The sequence below is a fragment of the Daktulosphaira vitifoliae genome, unplaced genomic scaffold, assembly GCF_025091365.1.
Source record: "Daktulosphaira vitifoliae isolate Bord-2020 unplaced genomic scaffold, ASM2509136v1 Scaffold_1, whole genome shotgun sequence".
NCBI lineage: Eukaryota > Metazoa > Arthropoda > Insecta > Hemiptera > Phylloxeridae > Daktulosphaira > Daktulosphaira vitifoliae.
The window spans coordinates 74,481,041-74,508,549 of NW_026099572.1; the positions used below are offsets into that span (position 1 = coordinate 74,481,041).

General features: G+C 24.4%; 1 protein-coding gene across 3 annotated transcripts in view; it reads right to left on the minus strand.

Moving 5' to 3' along the window:
* Positions 1-27,509, minus strand: part of LOC126897822 (high affinity cAMP-specific and IBMX-insensitive 3',5'-cyclic phosphodiesterase 8-like) — a 105,033-nt gene that overhangs the window by 51,860 nt on the left and 25,664 nt on the right. For 2 of the 3 annotated variants that reach the window (XM_050671729.1, XM_050671721.1), the window contains exons 2-3: positions 25,160-25,357; positions 6,137-6,195 (exon numbers count right to left, since the gene is read on the minus strand). In XM_050671729.1, coding sequence (XP_050527686.1) covers positions 6,137-6,195; positions 25,160-25,265 — 165 coding nt within the window. In that variant the 5' untranslated portion in view covers positions 25,266-25,357. Of the gene's footprint in view, positions 1-6,136; positions 6,196-25,159; positions 25,362-27,509 lie in introns of all 3 variants that reach the window. The other variant, XM_050671713.1, reaches the window with a different exon arrangement.

Here is a 27,509-nt window from a genome sequence, read left to right on the forward strand (position 1 = left end):
ATCGAATAATAAAAAACCAGCATAGTGGGGTCGCGACAAAGTGGGGACGTGGCATAGTTGGGTCCAGTATAGATGATATCTGACAGTGATTAAAATCACTAACATAAAAAACGCTTCAATGCAAATCTAAGAATAATGTTTAATTTTAATAAATTAAAGAATTATTCCTACTCTAAAATCAAGTAAACAGTATAGCTGACTATATCAACGAATCAACATAACCTGTATAATGTTCCTGTACAATTTTTTTTTTTTGGTTAATAATAAACTAATTTTGTAATGAGTAAATTATATAAAATAATTTTTTATGAAATAATTATCTGGTCAAAAAAAATTTTCTAAATAAGTTAAAAACACATAAACGTTGCACAAAAAAAAAGGTAATACAATGGAGTCGTGGTACAGTGTGGATGTGATATAGTTGGGGCGAGTATATATGACATTTGATAGTGATAAAATCACTATTATAAGAAACGCTTCAATGCAAATCTGTAGTGTTTAATTTTAACAAATCCGCAGTTTATACCAAAAGCAACATGAACTCCTATTTCTTTAATCATAACTTGATTAGTAATTCTTTTATTTATAAGTATAATATATGAATAAATACTTATAGTAGTTAAATTTAATATGAAATTTATATTCAACAATTAGTTTTATAATCTCTACGGAGAAATTATAAAATATTAATAAATAGTTATAGATTTCGTTTCTTTATAACAAGTGTATGTAAATATTAATGGATTTGATGTAGAAATGTTCAGAAATTAATTGAATGATTTATAAGTGTAATCAATAAATAAATATATATATTAATAATATATAAATATAAATAGTACTTATCTTAAAAAAATTATAATGATACATACATGTTACAAAAAGTTAAAACTTTATAAAGTTAAAATATAAAAAAGAATTTTTTACAAAAATTGTATTTTATTATTAACTTTGATGTCCGTTTTTACCATGAAAACAAAATAAAGTCCGAAATTTTTTTTTTATATTAAATTCTATTACATAAATTTTAGTTTAAGATATCTATATATATATATATTTATAAAAGTGTCAGTGTTCCGGAACACTTTCGAAAATTAAGTTGAAAAAGTTCTAATTTCTCCCGTATAAAGGAAAATAGTCCGATTTAAAAAAAAAGTATAACGCATAAATGAACTATATTACAGGTATTTATCATAAAAAAAATTATAATGATCCATACATATTACATTATCTTTAATTTATGGTATATATAAAAGTGTCGTTATCTCCGGAATATTTTCAAAAGTTATGTTGAAAAAGTTAATTTTTTGTGAAAAAATTGTCATTTTGAATCCCCCCCTGTGAGCAAGTAAAGGGTCAGATATATTTAAAAAATATACTAAATGATAGGTAAAGACATCATGTATCTATGAAAAAAAATTATAGCGATTTGGTCATTTTAGAAAAAATTATGGCAGTTTTAAGTAAAAAAAATTGAAAAATATCGAAAATTAGTGATTTTTAAATTTGTAATTATTTTGGAGATTTCTCCCATTCACGGGGAACGTGGGAATTTTTTAAATTTTTGAGGGTAATTTCTGTGACTAGATACGTTTTGTGATCTTTGACGTATCTTTGAAAGAAATCTATATAGTGAGAGTTGAAAAAAAGCGGTAACAAATACAAAAAAAAAATAATAATAAAAAAAACCATCATAGTAAAATTAATACCTTCTCAGCTTCGTATCGTAACTAAAATATATGTGACACATGACAAGAAAATAGAAAAATATTTTTATGACTAAAAAGCTATTTATTTTGTTATATAAAAGTTATAGACTTAATTATTTACTATTCATATATTAAAGTATTAATGTAAAATCACAATATACTTGTTACTTTTGCTTATTTCAAGGAAAATGATTTAATATTAAAAAATCTTTTCCTAAATTCTATACGTGAAACCATAATGGATGTACCTAATTTAATATGTATAATATACACATATTTATAATTAAATTTTATACAATAATGTTATAAATTTACAAGTCTTGCAGTTTCAAAGAATCTATAAATGGCATCCGTGTTTGCTTCGCCCAGAGCTTCCTCCATGTTTTTGGGGTGGCCTAGAATACTCCGCTCCTCCTTGTATTTGGGGCAGTGGAGTGTTAAGTGTTCAATGGTCAATGGTACCTCACACGAAGAGCAATACGGTTGTTCCTCTTTGTTGAAAATGTATGAGTATGCGAGTCTTGTATGTCCTATTCTGACTTTGGTGATAAGGATATCTACTATGCGAGCTGAGTTGATAGATAAACGCCATTTATGGACAGTATTTTTAATTTGTTGTTGGTAGTACCGTCCAATTGAGTTTGCCAATGCTGAACGGAAATTCGGTTAATTATTTTTAAAATATCTTTATATGGTAGTGACATTATTTTTGATGAGAGAGTAAAAGATATGGCTTGGTTAGCCAATGTGTCAACTTTTTCATTACCATTGATTCCAATGTGTGATGGGACCCACATAAATTCAAAAATTTTATTAGAGTTAGTAATGATGTTGCATATCTGGAGGAATAGTTCATTTGACGGGTTATTTGATGATAATAAAGTCAGGGCACTGTAGGAGTCACTTATGATTAGTACTTTATTCATCAGGGAGGATTCAGTATAGGTAATTGATTCTTTAATAGCAAAGATTTCTATCGTAAATATGCTTGCATCTAAAGGTAGTTTGTAAAGTCTATTTATATTGCCTGAAATGAATACGCATCCTGTGCCATTTGTATTTTTGGAGGCATCAGTGTAAATTAATTCATAATCATGAAAGTCGGATTTTATATTTTCAATAAAAATTGAGACGATTGTGGAGTGGGGAGTAAAGTTTTTGTTCAAATAGGATAGTTGGGTGTGGACTTTGGGGTGGTACTGCCAGAATGGAGTTGTTAAAAAAGAAAATGATGTCTCAATTTTGAACTCACCGTTGTATTCCTTGCACATACGAATATAAGTGTCCAAAATTGATTTTGGTCCTTTGTGTTTTCTTATTTGGGCAGGATATTTGAAAAGTTGATATAGTGTCTGGTATGGGAAGTTTTTTGGTCACGTATTTTAAGATGTTTTTATTTCTTCTGGTCTGTAGTGGGCGCCCTGAAGCAATGCCTCACGGCAGTTCCAGGGCGGCCCACATCAAGTCGATTAAAGCGGAGAAAAAAAAAAGGTCTGTAGTGGGGGTTCTCCTGAAATTCATAGGATACTGTCTATAGGGCTTATACGGAAAGTACCTATAGCAAGTCGAATTGCCTGGTTATGAATATATATTATTATTTTACTGAAAAATTATTACACTAATCGTATAATTCCAAATATTTATGTTAGTAAAAACTTATAAAATCTATAAAATATTTTTTAGTCATCAAAAAATATCTTTCTTTATTAAAAAAAATTAATGAAGTTAGAATATTATAATTGGAATTTCATGATTTCAAAATTATACATTTTAGTTTTAAACTAATCAACTAAGTGTTTAAAAAACTTAAAGATCTTTAGAGTTAATTTATCTATTTCAACCGAATTGATTTATTTAAATTAATCCAAATATTTTCAAAATTACCTTCGTTTAATATAAAAAAGCCTAAGTATAATTTCAAGAGCAAATTAATATTACTAACATTAAATTGTATTAAACTTTAATAATCAAAACATTTTTTGATGTTAGAAATTTTTTTTATGGAATTTAAAGAAAAAAAATTACTAATTGATAATTAATCCTATTCAATATATTATTCCTTCATTATTTTAATATTCAATGGAGATTTATCTATTTTAACTCGATATCAAATGAGTATTTAACTTAAAGGAACCAAGGTCTTTGTGTATGAAGTATTAAAAAATTCATGTATTTTTTTCTATAAAATAACAAAAACTCAAATTAACACCAATGATTATTGTATTTATAAATGTATTATTTGAAATAAATAAACATTTTGTTTGAATATAAAAATAGTTTGTAAATTGAAGTATTTGTTTAACTTATTATATGAGTAACATTATTAACCTCAATTTGAATGGTAAAATATTTATAATAGAATCTAAAAGTTTATTATATTTCTCATTCAAATAAAAAAAAATGTAAAATTCCCTAAAAATTTTTTTTCCAATTAATAAACAATCGAGTATTGCTACCTACATATTCTATAGATAATTATAGATAATTCTATGTTTTTGAAATGATAGTCGCATATAAATATTTGAGTCGTCTAGTTACAAGAGAAGATATACCCAAAAATATAACTCTCTCAATTTTAAATTTTTTTATTTGTTATAAGTTAATTCATTATGAAAAAATAATTATAAAAATATAAATAAAAACATTTTGAAGATGCAATTTTCATTTTGCAAATGAATAACTTGTTTAAGAGTATATTTTCAAATAGAACAGCTAATTAACACGAAATGGTTTTGTTACTTAATGTATATTAATTATTCAGCACCAACTAGCCGTCGGCAATCCCTTATCGTAATACTATCGTGTTTACCCTAAATACGATGACAGTCGTGATGCTCTTCCCTCTAAGGCCTGAAAAACACTTTAATCATATGTATCCAAAATGTTTTAGTTCATTATATCTGTATGATAATTTGTGCTTTGCACGCATAATGTTTATTGTATAAATGATTAATGCGGTATTATTAATTTATATTTTTTACAAAAATATTACCTAAATTAAACAGTTAACAATTTTAAGTATTGAATAAGAAACTGAATATTTATTATTGACATACGGGACTTTTAATAAATTATGATTACGATAGAATTATTTTTATAATGAATAAATCAAATATAACATTAGAAAAATATAGTTAAATACTTAGATAAATTAATCAAAACAATTTTTTTTAAGTGAAATAATAATTTATTTAGCTTGAGCTGAAGTGCTTTTCGTTTAAAACTTTACATCTTTATTTGGAAACGCTAAAACAAATTATAAAATTACAGAACTATCTCATATGACCATACGAATAACTTTCTTTGTTACTAAAAGACTGTTTAATTTTTAATATTCGCAGATACCGTTGTTTAATTGTTTTTCATTCTTTGTATATGAAAAATACATTGAAACTTTTCTAATTATAATTACCCAAACATAGTATAAAAAAAAAGTGGATAACGCTAAAAAGTTGTGATTTTTTACTCATAACACTTTGAAGTATAAATTATTTTTATTGTAACGTCATAATCACAATATACTTCAATAAATGACGAATTCGATATTATTCCTATTTTTTTATATTACTACAATAATAAAGTAATTAATTGTAACGCATTAACTTATATAAAATGAAGTATAAAGTTATAATTTTAGTTGCTTTATTTTTTTTTTATTAATAATTTGCAGAAAAATTAAAATTTTAAAACATTTTAATATGCCTTGACGTAAGTTTTCAAATTTTTTGAAGGTTTTACTTATATGAAAAATAAAAATAAAATTGGATTAACATTTTTGGCAGCCTTAGGTAATTACATTACAGGAATTCAATATAATTATATATAGGAAACATTATTTACCTAAATTAAATTTAAAATTAACTTATAACACTTAATAAATATATACTGAACGTTGATTATCTTGAAATTATAAAATTATTACAAGATAATAGTGTTGTAGACTTTTACAATAAACATTTTTTTTTTCAAATTAACCCATTTTATTACCATTTTGAGAAACAGGTACCATGGGTTATAATTTCTATAATTTTTTTTAATAAAACCACATATTATATCACTGTATGATGTACAATATAAAAAAATTAAACAACTTATTTGATATTTTTTTATTGAAATAAGTATTAAATATATATATGTATAAAAATATATAATATATCTCAGTATACATTCGTTATGATTTATCAGAATTTCATTTTAATTAATTATTCCAAGATTATTTACGCGTTTTATAAAAAACTTTAGTTAAAATGTAAAAAATATATAATTCCAATGACCAATTAATTCATATTATATATAAATAATATATACATTTTGTACATATATTCATTGTATACACAAAATTTTCTTACCATTAAAAAGGAAATTAGCTATTTATCGTTGACTATTTTACCTTTTAATAATATAATACGTAAAAAGTAATTAATACTTACTCTAGCAACCAGCAAGCCACTATTCCTTTCTGGGAGCCTTTTATTTCGTTCATTTGTATCTGAAACAAACGCATTCGTGTTAATTAAACTTACAAGTATTTACTATTAAATATCAATTTACAATGTTTCTTTATTTTTTTATATTTTCAAGTGAATTAGAATAATATGAATGAAGAAATTATGTTGGGAAAATCATTTTGTTATTACATTTTAGTTTATCATTTTAAATATGTAATACGGTAAACATCTATTAGGCTTGTTTTTTTATTTAAACCTTTTTTACACATTTATCATTTTAAATAAAAATATTTCGTCATAAATTTGAGTTTCATACTTATATTATAATGATGATATTTTAATGACCCTTTAAATAACACTTATAATATAAGTATACAGTGTTATTTATTAAGAATACTACCCAAAATTTTGATGTTGAATAATGATTTTTTAATAAAAATGTACCGAAAAAAATTGACTTATTTTTGTAAAACATGGTAAATATGAATTTTAATGTAAAAAAACTTATTTTAAAAGTAGTTTTTAGAGGTAACTTTTGAAAGTTAAATAGAGGCCTATAATTATTTTTATACCATTTAATGAATAATGTAATAAATAAAAAAAATATTGACTAGTCGATAAATACTTTTGTAAAATTACTTTTTAAGATATGAGCGTTTAAAGATTTAGGAAATATGAGGTGTGGGGTTTATGATGCTATTTTATTACGATAACGTAAGAATTTTACTACATTACGTACTCCTCTCATCTCTACCTACAAATATATTAACCCAAAATTAATATTACAAAACTTACTTATTGGTTGACTGCTTATTAACCAGTTAATATTATATTTATTAAATTCTTCATTAAATGGTAAAAAAATAAATGTAGGTTTTACCTAAATTCCCAAAATTAATCCTAAAAACTATCCTTTAAATAAGTTTATTTACATTAAACTTCATATTTACTATGTTTACAAAAATAAATCAAAATTTTTTTAGTAAATTTTTATAAAAAAAATTATCATTCGACTTAAAAATTAGAAGAAGTATTATTAATAAATCACATATGTATGTGGTTTATTAAGAGCTAACACATAAAGTGTGTATCTACAGCCTTGAAGAGACCCTTACATTCAAGAGAGGACACGCTTAAAATTACACGGCTCCATTTGAGTAACTTACACTCACTATAAACTAAAAAAATAATATTTTTTATTTGTATATTTATTTTTTTAATATTTAGGTTTTTTCAACCCCTATCGTTCATCCACGCTTACTATACATCTATAGTACTTAACTATACTATATACTAAAGTAAACTTTTATTAACAGTATGAAATAAATGCTTACTGTGTTTAAAAACGCGAAACATTTTCAAGTAACCAATACTAGCATGGCCGTAGACTAAAAAGCAGTTTATTTGATAACAAATGTTGTATTTTAAATAAAGTAATTGATGTTAAATCATTAGCGTAACTAGGGGGAAACTGGGGCACTGTAGCACATCTAGTTCTAAATCACTAAAATTATGAGAAAATAACTTTTTATCAATTTATGATAGATTTTTTTACTAGTAGTTGACAATAATCATGAATAATAAACAATTTTTTTTATAAATTAGAAAGGATATTGTGGTTATTTTTACAATAAAAAATGAACCAAGAAATGGTATTAATATAATGTCTTATTAGTAAAAAAAAGTTGTTTTTTTGTTTATTTACAAAGATACTGGTAAGTAATTATTTAAAAAATATTACTCTGTGGTATGAGAACGGACTTCCCAAGGATTAGTGAGCATAATATAATCTCATCACCCCCAGTATTTTAGCTTTAGGTGCGCCCTTGTGTTAAAGGTTAACGTATCAACACTAACACATAACCTCTCAATAGTGAATTTTTAAAGAGCTCTATCAGAAAAAATTGTACATAGTCCTGAGATTTTTAACACAGACCCTAAACGCTCAGATCCATGTGGTTATTAATATATCACTTGCTAATTTTCTTTATAAACGTTGCATTAAACAACTTCTGTATCTTTGCGCATCTACTGATACTTCCCTTGCACATAATCTTAAGGCAGATCTGATATTTGTACAACCCCTAACTACTGTATTATACTATGTATGTATACTAGAGTTGTTAATAAAAACTACATTTTGCATTTTTTGAATACACCGGCTAAAAATCATCATGAAGATAAAAAAAAACACTTTATTTAACAGAAACTTTTTCACAAACCATATTATAAAACAACACAGTGGCATTTGTCATAAGAGTGAGATTATTTGCCACTATAATTTTACTTTGTATTTCACATTCCACTTTGTCATTTTTGAATGAAGAACGTCAGTCTCTTACAATATTACTATCTAAAGCTTGTTTTTTCCTGTTAAAATTTATTATTTTGACGAAGATTATTTTATCGAGGTCAACAAGATGATTATAATCGTCTTTTAGTTAAATAACTATTTAACTAAAATGTTTCTCAAAATAACCGATTTTTTTACTATGAAAATTAAAAATCATTAATCCTACAATTTTTTTAAAAAATTAACATCCATGAAACTTCTGGTTATCTAAAAAATGAACTATACCACAGAAATTTTAATTCTACAACTTAATTTTTATCTTTTTGTAGCTTATAATATTCAATCATACTAAACCTATTTTAATTGTCTATAATATAAATAACCTATGTAACAATTTACTAGCAAAATTTTGATGGCTAAGCAATTTAATTTTACTGTTCGATTAATTATCCCGAGGAGTACATTAATAAAATAAGTTATATTTATATTATTATAGTCTTATTTTACAATTCAAAAATTTTAAGACATTCATTATTCGGCTACTATATTACTATTTATGCAAAAAGTTTTGAACTTAGGAATCTTTTATACTCATTATGTAAATAAAATGAACTAACATAATTGCTATTTGATTAGATTCAAAAATACCAATATCAATTGATTATAATTATTAATTAAAGACAAGTAATAATTAATGTAGACTTTTGTTAAAAACTTATTAGTCAAGAAAAATTAGTGCGAAGGTTTTTATAGAAGTATATATAAAGAAGAAAGTTTTGGTCACAGTCTCCAATTGATTTCCGGGACGAACACTAGTTCGAAATTATAAAACTAATTATTGTGAAAGATTAAAGTTACAAATAAAGTTCATTTATCTACAGCAATATAATTAATAATATTGTCAGCATTAAAATGTAAAGTATTCAATTTAAATATAATACATCTGTCGAACAAACAAAATAATTGGCAATAATTTAACATTAAATATTGTAGTACAATTTAAATATTAATGAGAATTAATAATCGAATTTGAAATCGCATTTTAGTTACTAACTATTTACTAGATAGTAGTAGTCTGATGATAGTTTAAGCTTCTGGTTAAAGATACATAATTTTGCTAAAGTTCGATATGCTTGAACTTTTTATTATTTTATTAATACACATGATTAATGTGTCATTATTTATTTCATCAACGTAAATGCACTAAGCAAATACTATAACAATTAAATTATCTGATAACATTTTAATTTCCATTGACATGTGACAGAAAATTGTTTTGATGGTAATGTTATAATAATTTCTTGATTAATTATACCAACTGATAATTTAAAATTATACTTCAAAATTGCAGCTTTAACATGATTACATAATCTATAACACTGCCTACGTAATAATAATGAATATTATGTTATGAATTACAGTGATATTATTAATTTTTGAGTAAACCACAAGTTCCTACGCTTCATAAACTATTATTGTTTTCCCTCTAATAATGACATAAACGTGTATTACATATATGGATTTATCTATTACCCGATAAAGACTAAAACTTTAGAAATATAGAACCTATGGTTTATGATTGATAAAATCCAACAACAGATAACATGTGAAATGTGAAAAGCAATAGTTAAAACTCATATTCCTGTAAATTTAAGCTGCACAATTGTTTTATTGAAATTTCCCACGAGGATGTTTTTTCTCCAATATGAAAAAAAAATACCAGATCTAATATTTTTTTCAGTAATTTATACTTTTAGTAATAAAAATTTTTTGTTCAGAAGGAAAAAAATAACGGGACTTTGAGCATAATATTTCATTAGTGTAGATTAATAACTTAATATTAATAATATATAATAATAAATAAATATGTAAATTAATTTTAAAATGTAGTACTACATTAGTGATAATAAAGTTCTGAAACTTCAATATTTTATTTATTAGTTAAAAATAAATGCTATTACTTTAATATTATTAGAAAGACACTATAAAGTTAGTTTTGAATAAAAGAACAATTCATCATTTTATGACCGAGTACATTAATCTTGAAAGAACAGCTGTTATCATAACTTCAAAACTCATTTACAAAATAAAACATATTTTACATTTTGTAAAGTTTTTTTAAGTTTATGAGACAAATACAAATAATTTAAATTCATTATTATTTCGGGTTGTTTTATTAATTTAATTCAATGGAGTTGAGTATAGTTGTAAAATAAACGATTAGTCTACAGCCCAAATTGCCATTCCTTCATTTTAGATTAATTCTAAGGACCAAGTAAGGATAATAGTCCCAAATCGACAAATGGTGTGATTATAAATAGATACTTAAGCTGATTATATAGAACAATTAATAATTCAGCTTTTCTTTTCTATTTCTAGAATATAGTTGGTTGATCCACGAGTATACACATAAAGTTCACAATTTATAATTTAAGAGTTTTTTATAATTTTAAAAGGGTAGAATTATAAGTGTACTCTGCATTTGACAATTTATCTATTTACCGTTAGTGTCATGTTTTATGTGTCCAATCTGTAAATGAATAATATATTTAAATTTTTTTTTTTTTTATTAGCCTGTATTTTTTTGAATAATTCATATTATTCGTATAATAAGAAATTAAAAAAAACTTATACTTGGATTGAAAATTTATAGCTGAATATAACTTTTTTTTTTTTTTTAAATAAAAGACTATTAGACATAATAAAAAAATATATTTTTTTAAATCAACTTTTAGCGCCGTTTTTAAATTAATCAATTTTTCCTTTCTAATTTTCGATATTATTACTAATTAGTAAAAAATGAGTATTTACATATGAAAATAAAAACTGTAGCACAGTGAGGTCGCATCACAGTGCAGACGTGGCATAATTAAGTCAAGTATAGATGGTATCTGGCAGTTATTAAAATCACTATCATAAGACACGTTTCAATGCAAATCTGTAGATAGTATTTAATATTTAGTTGTTCTTTCATTTATAAGTATAATATATGAATAAATAATTATAGTAGTAGTTAATTTTTGTATGAAATTATTATTCAAAAATTTATTACTGTTATCTGTACAGAGAAATTATAAAAAATTAATAAGTAGTTTTATATTTAGTTATTTCTATGATAAGCATGTGTAAAAGTTAAAAGGATTGATGTAAAACTTTTCAGTAAAATATTTTTTTATTGAGTATTATTAAATACATTGTTCTACAACTAATTTTAACCAGAGTCACAAATATACTTTTCTAAATAAATTTTTTGCCGATTTAAATTTTTTTTATCTAAATAACAAATATCTGAATATTTTATTAATATACAAGTAATAAGATGTATAGCAGTACTTAGTATTTGTTGAACTGTTTAAAAAATATCAAATATCGTACACTTTTATGTAACGCATTTTAGTAAAACTATAAAGCACAAATGTCTTATGGTAATATATCCTAACATGTTTAATTTTAACTAATATTCCTATCATTTTTAGACAAATTGCTAAGCAAAAAATGGTAGATTGTAGTTTTGTGATATTACATTTTATTAATCATATTAACATTTAATGATTTAAACCATAATACACAGATAATAATTCTTCTACATTGCACACCCTTCTTGTATATAACTAAAAACGATATTAACTTTATAAAAATAAATAAAATTTCACTCTGAATTTATGAAAAAATAAACGAAAAAATGGAAGTAGTATTCATATAAATTATACTATAAATTAAAAAAAGTAACATTTTCTATATAACTTAAATAAACAGTATGTATTGATATTGGTTTCAATTAATATTTTTAATAACAATAATGATTAAAAATGTTTAATAACGTATACTTTGGATGAAAAAAATGTTCTATGTTGTTAGCAACAAAATAAAAACCCATTAAGTATAAATTAAAGGGAAGGAAAACATTAAGAAAAACATTAATAAATGAAAAAAAGGAATTTGTCTTTATCTTATCAAAATAAATAAAAAATCATTTTATCTTTCACCTAGATAATTTTATCGCAAAATACTTCATCTAGATGCCTTTTTATACAAATATATTTATCTTATCTATATGACATTCTGGTTCCCAACACTGTTAATAAACAAGTTATAAATTCAAAACTTCAAAAAAAAAATGAATGTATCCGCAAAAAAATCTAAAAAATGCCTCGTTTATTTCATTTTTACTATGGTATTTTCATAATTTAGCGATTGCAGTTTAGTCACAGTCACTCCCTATTTTTTACCCTGCGTGTTTGTCCGAAATAAAATGGAATTATCGTTATTGCGTCGTGCTAAATTCATCAAAACTAATAGTAAAGCGAAAGCTCTGGACGCAAGAATTAGACATACATATAAGCTCGTTCCATTAGTGGCACATCACGTACTGTGTTATCAATCGATGTCATACTATTACATGTTTTATATATATTTGCATGTTATATTTCTACTTTAAAATCAATTAAACAGTATAGCTGACTATATCAACGAATCAATATATCCTGTATAATGTTCCTGTACAATTTTTTTTTTTTGGTTAATAATAAACTAATTTTGTAATGAGTAAATTATATAAAATAATTTTTTATGAAATAATTATCTGGTCAAAAAAAATTTTCTAAATAAGTTAAAAACACATAAACGTTGCACAAAAAAAAAGGTAATACAATGGAGTCGTGGTACAGTGTGGATGTGATATAGTTGGGGCGAGTATATATGACATTTGATAGTGATAAAATCACTATTATAAGAAACGCTTCAATGCAAATCTGTAGTGTTTAATTTTAACAAATCCGCAGTTTATACCAAAAGCAACATGAACTCCTATTTCTTTAATCATAACTTGATTAGTAATTCTTTTATTTATAAGTATAATATATGAATAAATACTTATAGTAGTTAAATTTAATATGAAATTTATATTCAACAATTAGTTTTATAATCTCTACGGAGAAATTATAAAATATTAATAAATAGTTATAGATTTCGTTTCTTTATAACAAGTGTATGTAAATATTAATGGATTTGATGTAGAAATGTTCATTATTTCATTATTTATGTAGATTTCATTATTTCTATGACAAGCGTGTGTCTTTTGCTGATTATGAATAAATACATTGGTGCACAAGGAATTTTCATCAGAGTCACAAATATACTTTTCTAGATCATTTTTGGCGCTGTTTTAAGTTAAAGGGATAAACATAAAAATGATTTTATAACGGGTATGTAACTCACAAGAATTAAAAAAAAAGTTCATAGAAATATTTATTTTTTATAGAAATCGAGGGGCCATTATTAAATGAATCATTCTATATAAATTCCTGGCTATATATAAATCTAAACAATACGATTTTTTAAATCCTAATAAAATTTTATATTTAATAATATCAATCTCAAACTTGGCTAAAAAAAGGTTACTACTTTTGAACATTTTCAAAAGTTTTATTGAAAAAGTTCTACTTAATTTAAGCGTGTTTAAAATTTTGAACCCCTCTTGTATAGTGGGAAATGGTACAATTAAAAAAAAAAGTATGTCACATGAAAAGGGTATATATATATATATATATATAGTATTTATCGCCAAAAAATGTATTGATCCATACATTTTTTAAAAAGTTAATGCATTTTAAAGTAAAAAATGTAAAATATAAAATTGAGAATTTTACACAAAAATAGCATTCGGTAGCCATTTTTACCACGAAGACAAGTCCAAGGGTCAAATTTATTTTTTTTCATAATAAAGTAAATTACGTTAGCTTTAATTTAAGATATATATAAAAGTGTCAGACCTTCCGGAACATTTTAAAAAGTTAAGTTGAAAAAGTTAATTTTTTGTAAAAAAGTTGTCATTTTAAATCCTTCCTGTGGGCTGGTAAAGAGTTAAATTTATGAAAAAAATATACCAAATGATAGGTAAATATCAAGCAACTATAAAAAAAGAAATTATATTGATATGTTCATTTTTGAAAAAGTTATAGCAGTTTTTAGTAAAAAAAATTTTAAAAATTTCGAAAATTAGTGATTTTTAAATTTGTAATTTTTTTGGAGATTTCCCCCATTTACGGTGAACGACGGAAAATTTTTCAATTTTTGAGGGTAATGTCTTTGATTAGAAACGATTTGTGATCTTTTGATGTATTGTTGAAAGAAATCGGTTCGGTGAGAGCTGAGAAAAAGTGGTATCAGACACAAAAAAAAAAAATAAATAAATAAAAAAAAACGTCATAGTAAAACCAATACCTTTTCAGCTTCGCATCAAAGCTAATATAAAATCAAGAATTTTTCACAAAAATAGAATATTTTTAAATACGGAAGACATTTTTACTATATAAACAAGTCCAGCGGTCAATTTTTTTTTTAATTAAAGTATACTACATAAATTTTCACTTGAGATATGTATTTATAAGTTTCAGTACTTTCAAAACATTTTACTTGGCAAAATTAAGGCAGTTTTAAGAGAAAAAAATTTACCTATTTTTAAAATCATGATTTTTTTGTGGATTTCTCCCATTTACGAGGATGTTATTTAAAGAGTAATTTCATTGACTAAATACTTTGATCTTTTGACGTATTGTTGAAAAAAATTTGTTTGGTGTAAGAGACATAAAAAACATGTTCTAGTTTACAATGATAATTCTATTAGTAAATAATAAGTTCTGCAAAAATATATCTGATGACTTTATTATAAAGTCAAAACTCAAATAGTAAAACCACCGCAACAAATACTAATTAAAAATTCTAAGTTTTCAGCTTAGAATGCGCCTGGTAATCATATTATACAAAGCTTAAATTTTGTAAATACTATTTTTAGTTGTATAGAAAAAGATTCGTATGCGGCACTTATTAAATTTTGAAGAAGAAAATCGTGCATATATAAGGTGCTCAAAAATACGTAGTATCAAAATCAATAATTTTAATTTATTTATGAAAATACATAAATTTTACATAATATACTACAATATAAGCAACTATACTACAGTGAAATTTATATTTTACAATAATTAAAATACAGTAGACAATCAACAATAAACCCCAATGAAAAATATTTATGATAAAAATAATAAAGAGCAACAAATATAAAAATTAAAAAACTCTATAGCTTATATTTATGATATCAGATAATAGGCTCTAGAATATGGTAATATGAAGCATAAAGGTATAATACAAAAATTATCAAGTATGTTGTTATTAATAAGATTTTTAAAATTAACGATAATTTAATATTTTTTTACAATAAAATGGTAAGTAGTCTTCAATAACACATTTTTATATCTTAATTTTATTAGTTTTTAACTGATCATAAAAATATCGATGTTTTCCAGATAAAAGGGCTCCAAATAAACTAAAAGGCTAAATGGCCCTCTATATATTACTGGGTATAGAAGACATAAGCACAAAGTATAGCCAACTGGTACTTCAGCTATTTTATAACAAACAATTGAATTTTCAATATTAGTCAGAAACATAATTTTGTAATGTGAATTTCTAAATAATGGGTTTATAACGACATTTTCAGAGTCCAAAAGCTTCCGAAATAAAACAAAAGGAGACTAATCGCTAGATAAATAAAATATACACAAATGTAAGCACTAATTATCTCATATTATACATATAAGAATTTTTTTTGAATATACAATAATAGTTTTAACTCATTAAAATTTGTTTGCCGAAAAATGATAAAAATCTGGCCAACTAATTACCATAATAAAAATCTCTAACAGCCAGGGGTGTCATTAAATTTTTGTCTGAGAGGTCAATTTTTCTTTCATTACATATTTGTCACCATTTATGTGTTATAAAATATTTTTTATGTTCATCCGTAAATAAAAGGTAATTTCATGGATTTTTAATTAAACATTACTTATTTTTATTATCGACTTAACTATAATATTAGTATCTGAAATTTATATTGATCACATAACTTAGAAAATAGTTTTATGAATGCAAAGGGTAAACTTCTTGTGGTAAAAAAAACAGAAATTTCTACGTTGCAAATCATAATTAAAAAAAATTGAAATTAAGAGTACAAAAAACCTAGTAAGAAATATTAGTCTCCAAATCAAGCAAAAAAAAAGACGTATCTTATCTATTCTGCCAGTCCAGTTGAGTTTCGACCTGATTAAAAGATTATTAGATACAATACAAAAAAAGTAAAGATGTGACTAAAACTTTTATTTTATACATAATTAATGTTTTTCTACATTGTTTGCTATTTTGTTACTAGAGCTCGACAAATATAATCTAACAGATAAATTAAATAATATGTATACATTCTATGATCAACTAGGTGAGGCTACATGCAGTTATTTTACAATTAAGTAAACTGTTTCGGAAACCATTATTCTTAGATAAAAAAAAAAATTATTGGTAAGTTGTAATACTAATTTTATAAAACAAGCATAATATTATTTATGAATTTTTTTTCTTTCTTTAAAAATGGTTAAATTTAACCATTTTTAAAGAATTTTTGAAAATTTGCAAATTCTAATAAATTATAAAAGGTTGATACTTATTGAAATAAATTGTTAAATAAATCAATAAAGACAATCTTAGTATTTATATTTCTTGAGATAATTTTTTCAGAAAACTAAACCATATGGAGACAACAAATTAACTAAGTAATAATAATAATTGGCCCAAAAGAATGATTGATCCTATTATATATATTTGTACCGCATTAAAAACAAAACAGTCAACAGCATATAGTTGTTATACACCGACTAATTAATAATTATGAATTAAAATTTGTTTTTTTTTTTACTATATAATCTGTGTTATATATGTCACATGTTTTGAATGAAAGTGGTGAAGTAACATTTTTATGTAATGTGGTACAAAATAAGTAAAGTACCCAATGGCAAATCGACGGCGGTAACACTTAACACACAAAACCTGTTTACCTGTCAATCACGTGGTGTATCACACCAAAAGTTCAACCCTATAAATTGTTACCATTGCCATATTGCCTTTAATTTTGTCTATGTAGAGGTGTTAGTTGACAAAATAATCCTAATACTGTATTAGTTTTTGTTGTAAAGAAAATAAGAAAAAAAACATTTTTCATATTGTTGCGCTGCTTGTGAACTGAAAGTATACAACTCATCTGTTTAAAAATATCGTTATAAGCGTCTTATGAATATCATAATTTTTTTCTTTTTTATTTAGATCAAAGAGTCCCGGAGGCCTAAGCCTGATTTTGATTAAGATTAATTGTCATAAATGAAAATACAACACAATGACAATAGATTTGATCCAAATCATGTACATTCGCCTTATAATCAGGTTTATATTAAAAATACTTTCGAAATTCGTATTCGAGGTCGGTCGACATTTAAACAATGACCAATCTCAATAAAGAGCATGTTAATTTTTATACTTCATAAGAAAATAATTAAAACCATTATAATGATAATTATGTGAACTACTAAGTGCAGTCTAAGATTAATCAACATGTATGTAGTCAATCGCTATTATTGAATATCGTTATCGGTCATGGTTGCAATCGACTTTTTACATAAACACTTAAAAATTATGTAGTATCTAAATGACAGAACTTCAACACAAATTCGAGTTTTAAAAGATAATTTTAATGTTTTTTTTGTTCACATACAACGTTTCGTAACAAATCCATAATACTATTGTAATATATCGGCTCATAAAATTAAAATGATCTTTATAACAGGAAGTTTTTCAAATGCAATGTATTTAATTAAATTCTCAAATACAATTTGTACCCCAAAAAAAAATATGTATAATTTATTATCTTAACTGCGAATAACAACTTATTAAGTTTTGCATTTATTTCTGTTAAGTAACTGTAAACTTTTATTTGAACAGGGGTATCTACTTTTGAATTTTATATTGTTGTACTAATCCTTTTAGTACACTAAAACATTCATCAAAATTCAATAAAGAGCACAAACTGAATGAAGGTTGGTTAAGCGTAGGTTTAGCCACTATACATTTTTTTTCATATTAAATTAGAGCAACACATAGAACTACTAACCATCAGCTGTCATAACCCGTAAACATTAAATAATGATGAACAACACATTATAGCTCAAATTATTATTATTTACGATAACCCTTACAACAATAGTATACTATTATAACACCGAATTACTCTCGACTGTCATTTGGGTCAGCCTTCATATTTTCTACTCCAACTATTTAACTTTTAAATTTATCGTAAATAATATAAAAATAAAGTAAACTAGGCACTTGAGGAATTCATAAAAAATGTTTAACAATTTTCCCTTTATGTATGTCATAAAATATTTCTTTAGTTGAAGGAATAATTTGAAAATAATTATGTTGATTATCTTTTACTTCGGTTTATTTTGCGTCGATTCAAACCAACACATATTATATGACATTAAAACTAATAATTTTTTTTTTTTAATTTGATTTATGTTTTGTATACTCACTTGAGACTTATTTCTTGTTAGAGAAAAATTACTAAGTATAGCACTACTGAATCAAATCCCAAAACTTGCACACTAAGGCACAATTTCCAACTGAGATTTATAGGCTGTCAAATAATGGAATTACTTATATAATTAAATCTGAACCGTATTTGTTTAGTTAATTATGTTAATTTTTAAATAAGAGTTTTTTTGTTAAGTATAGAACCCTGGGGTTAAATTATATTAACATAATTAAAAAATGTACCATTACTTATTTGAAAGATGCAAAATTAAATTTCTTTTATCGACAATAAAAGAAGAGGATTCTTAAAAAAAATATATTATTTTCAAAAGCAATAAAAAGTTTGTTCAATATTAATTAGCTACTACTTGAACTTTTTAATAAAACAATTTTACTACTTAAAATTCTTAGTTAACTATATTTAACAAAATGACATGCTATTAGAATATTTCTCAAAGATAAACCAAAGCTTCATTTTAATATTTTCTTAAGGTGGGTGAACTTTATTCAAGTCGTTTCCCTTTCGAAAAAAATCTTTAGTAGTCCGTTTTACATGATAAGTTTTTTGAATTTCATTGAGATATAATAAAATTAAAACTAATTGAATGGAGAGTAAAGTACCGTGTAACTAAACAAGCTCACATGATGTACAAGAAAGGTTTTAAATTTTTCACAATACATTTTTTTAAATTATTGAAACATGACAAATGATCATCTACCATGTCAATCCCAAATGATACCCCTTATATAGAAATTAAGTAAATAATAGCGTAATCATGGTATTATGTTTAATGGAGGTTATTATTCATTTAACAATTTTTATTATCTTAAATTTTAAGAAAAATTTAGAACATTTTTTTATATATAATGATAATAATTCTTCTGGCGAAGTAGAACATTATACCTTAAAAATGAGTACAACAATGCATAAATACACCTAAGCCCAGGGGCATAGCTAGGGTGGCTAAAGAGACTGTAACTACCACCATTGGTCAACTATTATTACAAACAATATACTCTGACGCTAATAAGAAGATGTGATAAACCAAAAAAAAAATTCTTTGCCTCCCCCTCAGCAAGAATTCTGACTACATCACTGGATAAGCAAATTATTCTTTATCTTGACTTACGCTGCATCCGTTTGAAAACTTAAGCGTAACATAACGAATACGCCAAGTCGTAGGTGTATCTTATGTGAGTAATATGACCGTGTGCAATTTTTCGTACTACTTTATAACGGTCCCTCCTCTTGTTTGCCGTGTAATACTATCTCCTGTTCACTGTTCTTCCATCATTTAATAAGTCGGTCAATGTGATTTAACCGGTGGTCCAAGGCCCTACTCAACGTCGCTATTTAGAAAAATTACGTCACACAAACCGTATTTTTATACATTTTGTGCATTTGTTGGCATGGTTACCAATCTCTACCACTACATTTTGTCCACAGGCTAATTCATCAGCAAGATCATCATCTATCCCCACCTTGTTATGTAACGTGCACGTTCCCGTGTTAAAGATCAAGTCATACATCTGATAATTTGTATCCACCTTCTGCTAGCCTTTATTAGACGGAACTATGATCGTGCTAAATGCGACTTATCCTCCGGGTGATAACTTATCATACATTATGATTTGAACTCTTTTTATAAAAAATTAATCATATATAACATTTCCAAAACTATATTATCAAAATATTCGATGAAGAATTTTTATAGTGCTGCGTCAACAAACTTTCTAACAGATTATTTTTATCAATAAACATAATTTGACATAATTTGATAAAAAATTATTTATTTTTAAATATATCAAACTTTTTTATTTATTGCGTTGAGGGCAGTGGTCTAAAGTAAATATACCTTAGGGCCATGGGTACCATAGCCCAGAACAGCGGTCTGAGAGGACTGGATTATGCCATCCCTCGCGCTATTTTTTAAATAAAAGACGGCTTAAGTTTTTCTATGTTTTGAACGTCTTTTATAATTGTTGTTTACAGTTGAAGTAAAAAATAACTATAATATATAATTTTATAAATAACAATACAAGATAAATTTTATATCACTATAAGAAAAATATATTTTTTTATAGCAAAAGCTAAATATAAGGCTTAACTAAAATAATTTTGATAGAAAATATGTATAGTTTACTCAATAATTTTAAGAGTAAAGTTAATCTTAATTTCACTAATTAAAATTTGTTAAATTTGTAAAGAATAAGATAAGCTAAGTTAATTCTAACAAATACGTATTGTTTTACTTTAAATAATACTCAGTAACTGTTAAAAAATCAGCTTTATTAAAAAAAAAAGTGTTGTTCTTATAAAATCACTATTTTTTCCCATATATTTTTCTGTTTCCAATAGTTGGGTTAATACAATTATAGTAATACCCTATCTTGATCACAAAAGTAGCTTTATATGGTTTAATTTTAGCAAAGTTGAAATGATATTTATTGATGCTCCCTTGAATTTTTATTAAATTATTTTTTCATTTTCTTATAATAATCTGAAACTGAAAAAGAAAATAATTTTTTTTTTCTTTAGCTTTTCAGGGTATTTTTCAAAATCAAGGAGCTCAATAATGTTATTTTAATAATTCAAAAGTACATTAAAACAAAGCCTTCATATTATTCTAATTCGACATTTCTTTTATGTATTTTTAACTTTGCACAAAACCTTAAAATATTAATAAAAACAATTTTAAATATCTAACCTAACGTTCTGTGACACAACTTGAACTTATAGAATTCTAAAATGTACTACTTAAATATAATTAAATCTGAAATTCACCAAATTTTCGGTCCGATTTTGTAGTTTTTTGCATAGTAATGAAAAACTTACATCATTCAAAATTATATCAAATTAAAACTAATTACTAAAAACTTAATACTACATGATTGGAAAAAGAATAATGTTCCAACAACTTGTTTTTTATGAATAATCGGGCTTCTTGAATCAAATGCTATCTAATATTTAAATATAATAAATTATTGTTTAATTTGTTTTAAATACGCATAAAAGTATTTTATGACAGTGATTTCAATCAGTTTCAGATATAAATAAATAATAATCTAAAAAATACTTCAACTTCACTACGCTAGATATCCATTGTTTTTAACTTTTTTTCGTGATTTCTTTTAACTATTAAAAATTTTTTTAATTATTTTTTTTGGTAACCATATATGGTTACCATATAAAAGTGGGTGTAAACTCTTTTAAGTTATTAAAAGAAATAGGTTTGACAATTTGTTTTTTTTTTTACTAGCAGATGGTATTTTAATTACCAAATAAAAACATAAAATTAAATATTAAATTTTGCTAGTTATACTCATTATTGAAAGAAAATATATAATAAATAAGTAAATGTTATGTTTTGTTTTACAAATTTTGAATATTTGGTATTCTTTAAATTATTATATTGCCATAATTTCATGAAAAATTAATAACAACGCATAAATCACTTGGAATTCAGCTAAAAAGCAAACCATAAAATTAATAAATAACATTAGTGAACATAATTTCATCCATGAAATAAATTCATTATGCTAATCAGTACTTAAAAAAAAATAATAAATAAACATTCTCACGTGTATTTTATTCAAATATTATAATATTAAATAACTTCAAAATGCGATCACAAACATCAATTTTCATAATATTATTATAATCGAAGAGTGATAATATTAAAAAATTGAATTATCAAATTTACAGACGTTTCAAAGTTCAGTAACAGCGTCAATAAATTTATATAACTAAGCACTATTCGAGTTTCAGTTAAACACTTATTTCAGATAACAGTCTAAAGGCTCATAAATATTATCAATGTCCATTTGAACTAATAAAATATTACCTATATTGGTATGAAATTAATTTAAAACATTTTTAAATAACAATTTTAATAGTGTTAAATAACAAAGAACACATATTTTATATTAAAATTCTATTAATAACCTCATTTCAATCTCACATAGTAAATAATAGTAATAGTATCTAATCATTTATTTTCACATCTTTGAGTTCTGTAATTAATCTTGTATTATACTGTCAAAAATAGACTTTTATTATCTTAGAGTACTCAATTTCTTTGCAAATAATTACTTAGAACTTTAATTTTAAAAAATGTATACTATGATTTCTAGTTTGATTACTAGAATGAAACAATTATGATATAATAGCGTTAAAAAGCACTGTGAAGAAACTGGCTTCTAACATCTAGTTTTATACTTATGTTGAATTAAATGCAACTATTTGATATAGTTTAAATTTAATCTAACATTCTTTTCGCAATGAAATAACAAAACAAATCATTAAATCAAAATGCTATAATAGCAATCCTACTAATTAGCGCCATATAATATTTTATGGTATAAGATATAAAATATATGTCTTTACATGGATTTACTGTTTGTAATATCGTACAGTAGTCCTAATTTAGGTATGAATGCTCAGAGAATGACTTAAATTGGAATAAAATTACAATTACAATAAAATAGATCATTATAAATTTATTCACTTAATACAATTCTCATGAGATTTCTTCTTTGGCATCAACCTATTAAACCGATTTAACTCAAATTATTCCTCCTATAGTAAAACATATTATTCCTTCAATAGTAATAAAAAATAATTTTCGTTATTTGAAATTTTAATTGGTTAAATTTAAGTTATCGATACATAAGCTCTCATTAAAACATTTCCCAAAGTAAGAGCAAATTTATATTACTACTTCCCTGGAAAAATCCTAAAATGTTCACATGTAGAATAAAGTAAATTAATTATAATTGATTACCTACCTATATATCACATGTATTCAATTGTAAATATTCAGATATTAATATTCAATAATTCCCAATAGTTTATACTATTTAAGTAAATTCTTTTTTTTTTAATATTATTTACAAAATGAATATTAAGTTAATACAATAAACTTAATTTATAACATGACTTTATCAACTATTCTGTTTATCAAAACATCAAATCAATAATTATAACCCTTTCAATTATATTTTTAATCCTAGATTTATATAAGCAGTTTACCTACGTAATCAACTAATATATAAAAAACTCGTTCTATTCGTAGTATAAATTTCTTATTATGAAAAATAGCTTACATTATACTAATAACACACAAACTCTGTTGTAGTAAATCTAATGTTGGAAAATATTCTTCTCGTTTTTTTACCGAAATTAAATAACGTATTAAATAGTTATAGATATAGTTATTAAAATAAAATATTTCTGGTATTTAAATGCAACATGGACATGATTCCTGTTAATCAAGTATTTACCATTAAACATCCATGTATTTGGTTCATATGATTTATATTTTAAAATCATAGACACCATTGGTAAACATTGAAATCCATGTATCTGTATACAAAAATAAACATACACACGTTATACACGTTATACACGTTATTAATTATGTGAATGAGTTTTTAAAAATTTAAATTGTATTAAATATATTTTTTGACACTAAAACCAGGAGCGGAGTTATGAAGATTTAAGCTGAGTCTATTTACTTAAAAATGTCTTATATTTCTCGATTTATCATATGTCAAATAGCAAGAGTTGGCTTGCTTGAAGTTATCATTTTTTAGTGAGTATGATATCTTAGTCTCATATCACAAAATCAAATTTATTTGTAAATTTTAGGATAGGTCTACTTTAGACAATCAATGGCGTCGTTACTACTTAATATAAGAAGTATAATACTTCTTTCATTCAATGTGACACGTTACCGTGATTCCCTCAGCCGCACATTACGTTACCAAAAGTACGAAAGTGTATCGGAAACTGAAAAATAAGTGCACGGTGGCCTAGTCCTAAGGTTTGTTTGTACGACGCCTTGGGTTTTTCATATAATTTCCGGTACACTTTTTATGACCGGCCGTCAATCACCAACGGCCGTATTAAATGGCTAGCAAACGTCAAATAAATGTTATTCTATAATCTCATAAAATATTATACAGCATATTGAATAAGTAAAAAAACTCATCCATTGTTACACATAAGCGTAATTTATGAAAAAAATAGGATGAGAGCGCTAAATTGATTCTTCTCCACGCTAAATTTTATTTGTATAAAAATACATATTATTTTCTTAAAGTTAATTTTTGTCTATGATTGCTACAAATAATAGAAATAATGGGAACCTATTTCCACAGGTATTTAACACTCTGTATAATTTTACAAAATGATAACCCAATAATCTATAAAATTCATAGAAATAATTATAATTTTAATCAAGGACTTTTTAAATGCTATAAGCGAGACTTATAAAAATTGTTTTTATGTTTTAACTCACCTGGACGACAATCTTGAAGCAAGTAGTCCGATGATACAATATTGTTCTCTTCGGCTACGTAATAGCAATGGTTAAACACGTCTTGGCCTTTGGACGCGCAACCCATGTGCACTCCAACGGTACTATCATTAAGCTACAATCTCCTTGATTGTGGCAGATGGTCTATATCACATGGTATTTTACCTCCACCTTTACAGACTATCTGAAAAAATATAATTAAAGTTTGAAAACTTTTTCAATATTTTTAATTTAATACACAAAATAGTTTTCTAACTAATCGTATATTTTTCCCATTTTATATAACAAAACATACTAGAAATACCTTAATATATATCCTTGTATAACTCTTAATTACAAATTTTAATTCTAATAGAAATTATATTTTATAACGAGTAGTAGTATATGCAAGTAATTTTGAAACAATATAATCTATAGCAATCCATCAATTTAATTCACGTTAAAAAAACGTTAAGAGTTATAACAACGAATCTTTAGGGGAGGTTTCTTAACCATTTATGTTTTAGGATAGGTGGTTAGTTTGTCACCGAAGAGCATGATAACAACTCTAATTATATCTCACTCATTTAATAGAGCCACTTTTGACCGAGAAAATGATAAAAATTTGAATTTTACTTAATATAGACGTAAATAAGATCTAAAAATTTTAAATTATAAATTAAATTATTTTAAAATAATTTTATATTATAGTACTTACAAACTACTTACCTAACGGAGATATCATTATAATAATGAATAAAATATTCTTATACAGAGATGTAATTTAAAAATAAAAAGGTAATTTCTTTTATATTTTGATTAATGTCAGTCTTTATTATTGGTTAAATTTAAATGACAAAATATAAAATTACAAATATATACAGAGCAATTCACGACTTTTTGACAAATCTAATAAATTTTGATATTCTTAATATCACAGAATATAAAATACTTTGTGTTACTTTTTTTTTTTAAATCATTTATGCATTCTTAGACCACGTTAAAATCATATTTTACCGAAGATGCGAAGCTGACAAGGTATTATTTTTCTATGATATGACTTTTTTGTCTGTTATCTCTTTTTCTCAGCTCTAAACGAACCAATTTCTTTCAACAATATGTTAAAAGTGCACAATTTGTATCTAGTCGATGATATTACCCTCAAAAATTGAAAAATTTTCTCTCGTTCCACGTAAATAAAAAAAATCCCTCAAAAAATTACAAAATTTTTTTTAAATCGTCATAACTTTTTTGAAAAATGATTTTTTTTTTATGAACTTATAAATATATATAAAGGGAAATGGTTTTATTTAAAAAAAAGGTATGTCGAATAAAAAAGGTATATAAGTACTATTTTTCAATAAAAAACTGTATTGATCCATATATTGTTCAAAAAATTATAGCATTATAAAATTAAAAATATAACATTTTTTTTTTACTTATTGAACCCCCCCTGTATAAAGGGTAATGGTCCGATTAAAAAAAAAGTATGTCGCATAAAAGATGAATACTTATCTTAAAAAAAATATGATGATCCATAGAATTTTTAAAAAGTAATAGCGTAATAATGTTAAAACTATAAAAAAGAATATTTTTACGAAAGTCGTATTTATTTTATAATTTTGATGTTAGTTTTTATCGTGAAAACAAAATAAAGTCCGAATTTTTTTGTCCATGATAAAATATATTACATAAGATTTAATTTAAGGGATATATAAAAGTGTCAGACTTTCCGGAACACTTTCAAAAGTTAATTTTTTTTGAAAAATTTGTCATTTTGAACCCCCTCCCCCTGTAGTAAGGTAAAGGGTCAGATATATTCAAAAAAAAAATACCATATGATAGGTAAAGACATCATGCGTCTATTAAAAAGAAAAAATTATATTGATTTGTTCATTTTTGAAAAATTTATAGCAATTTTAACCAAAAAAATTGAAAAAATTTGGAAAATTAGCGATTTTTAAATTTGTAATTTTTTTGGATGTTTCTCCCAATTACGGGGAACGAGGGAATTTTTTTCAATTTTTGAGGGTAATTTCTGCGACTAGATATGTGTTGTGATCTTTGACGTATCTTTGAAAGAAATCGGTTTGGTGGTATCTGAGAACTAGTAGTAACAGACACAAAAAAAATAATAAAAAAAAACCATCATAGTAAAATTAATATCTTCTTAGCTTCGCATCGAAGCTAAAAATGATTTTGGGTTTCACATATATTTAATAAAGGATTTTTACAATTATAATCAATTTTTATAATACGCTAAATAAAAATTTATTTTGATTTTTAATATGAAAACAATAATCCATGCAAAATTTCGATTTAAAATGCCATGTTTAACCAATTTTTTTGTCTT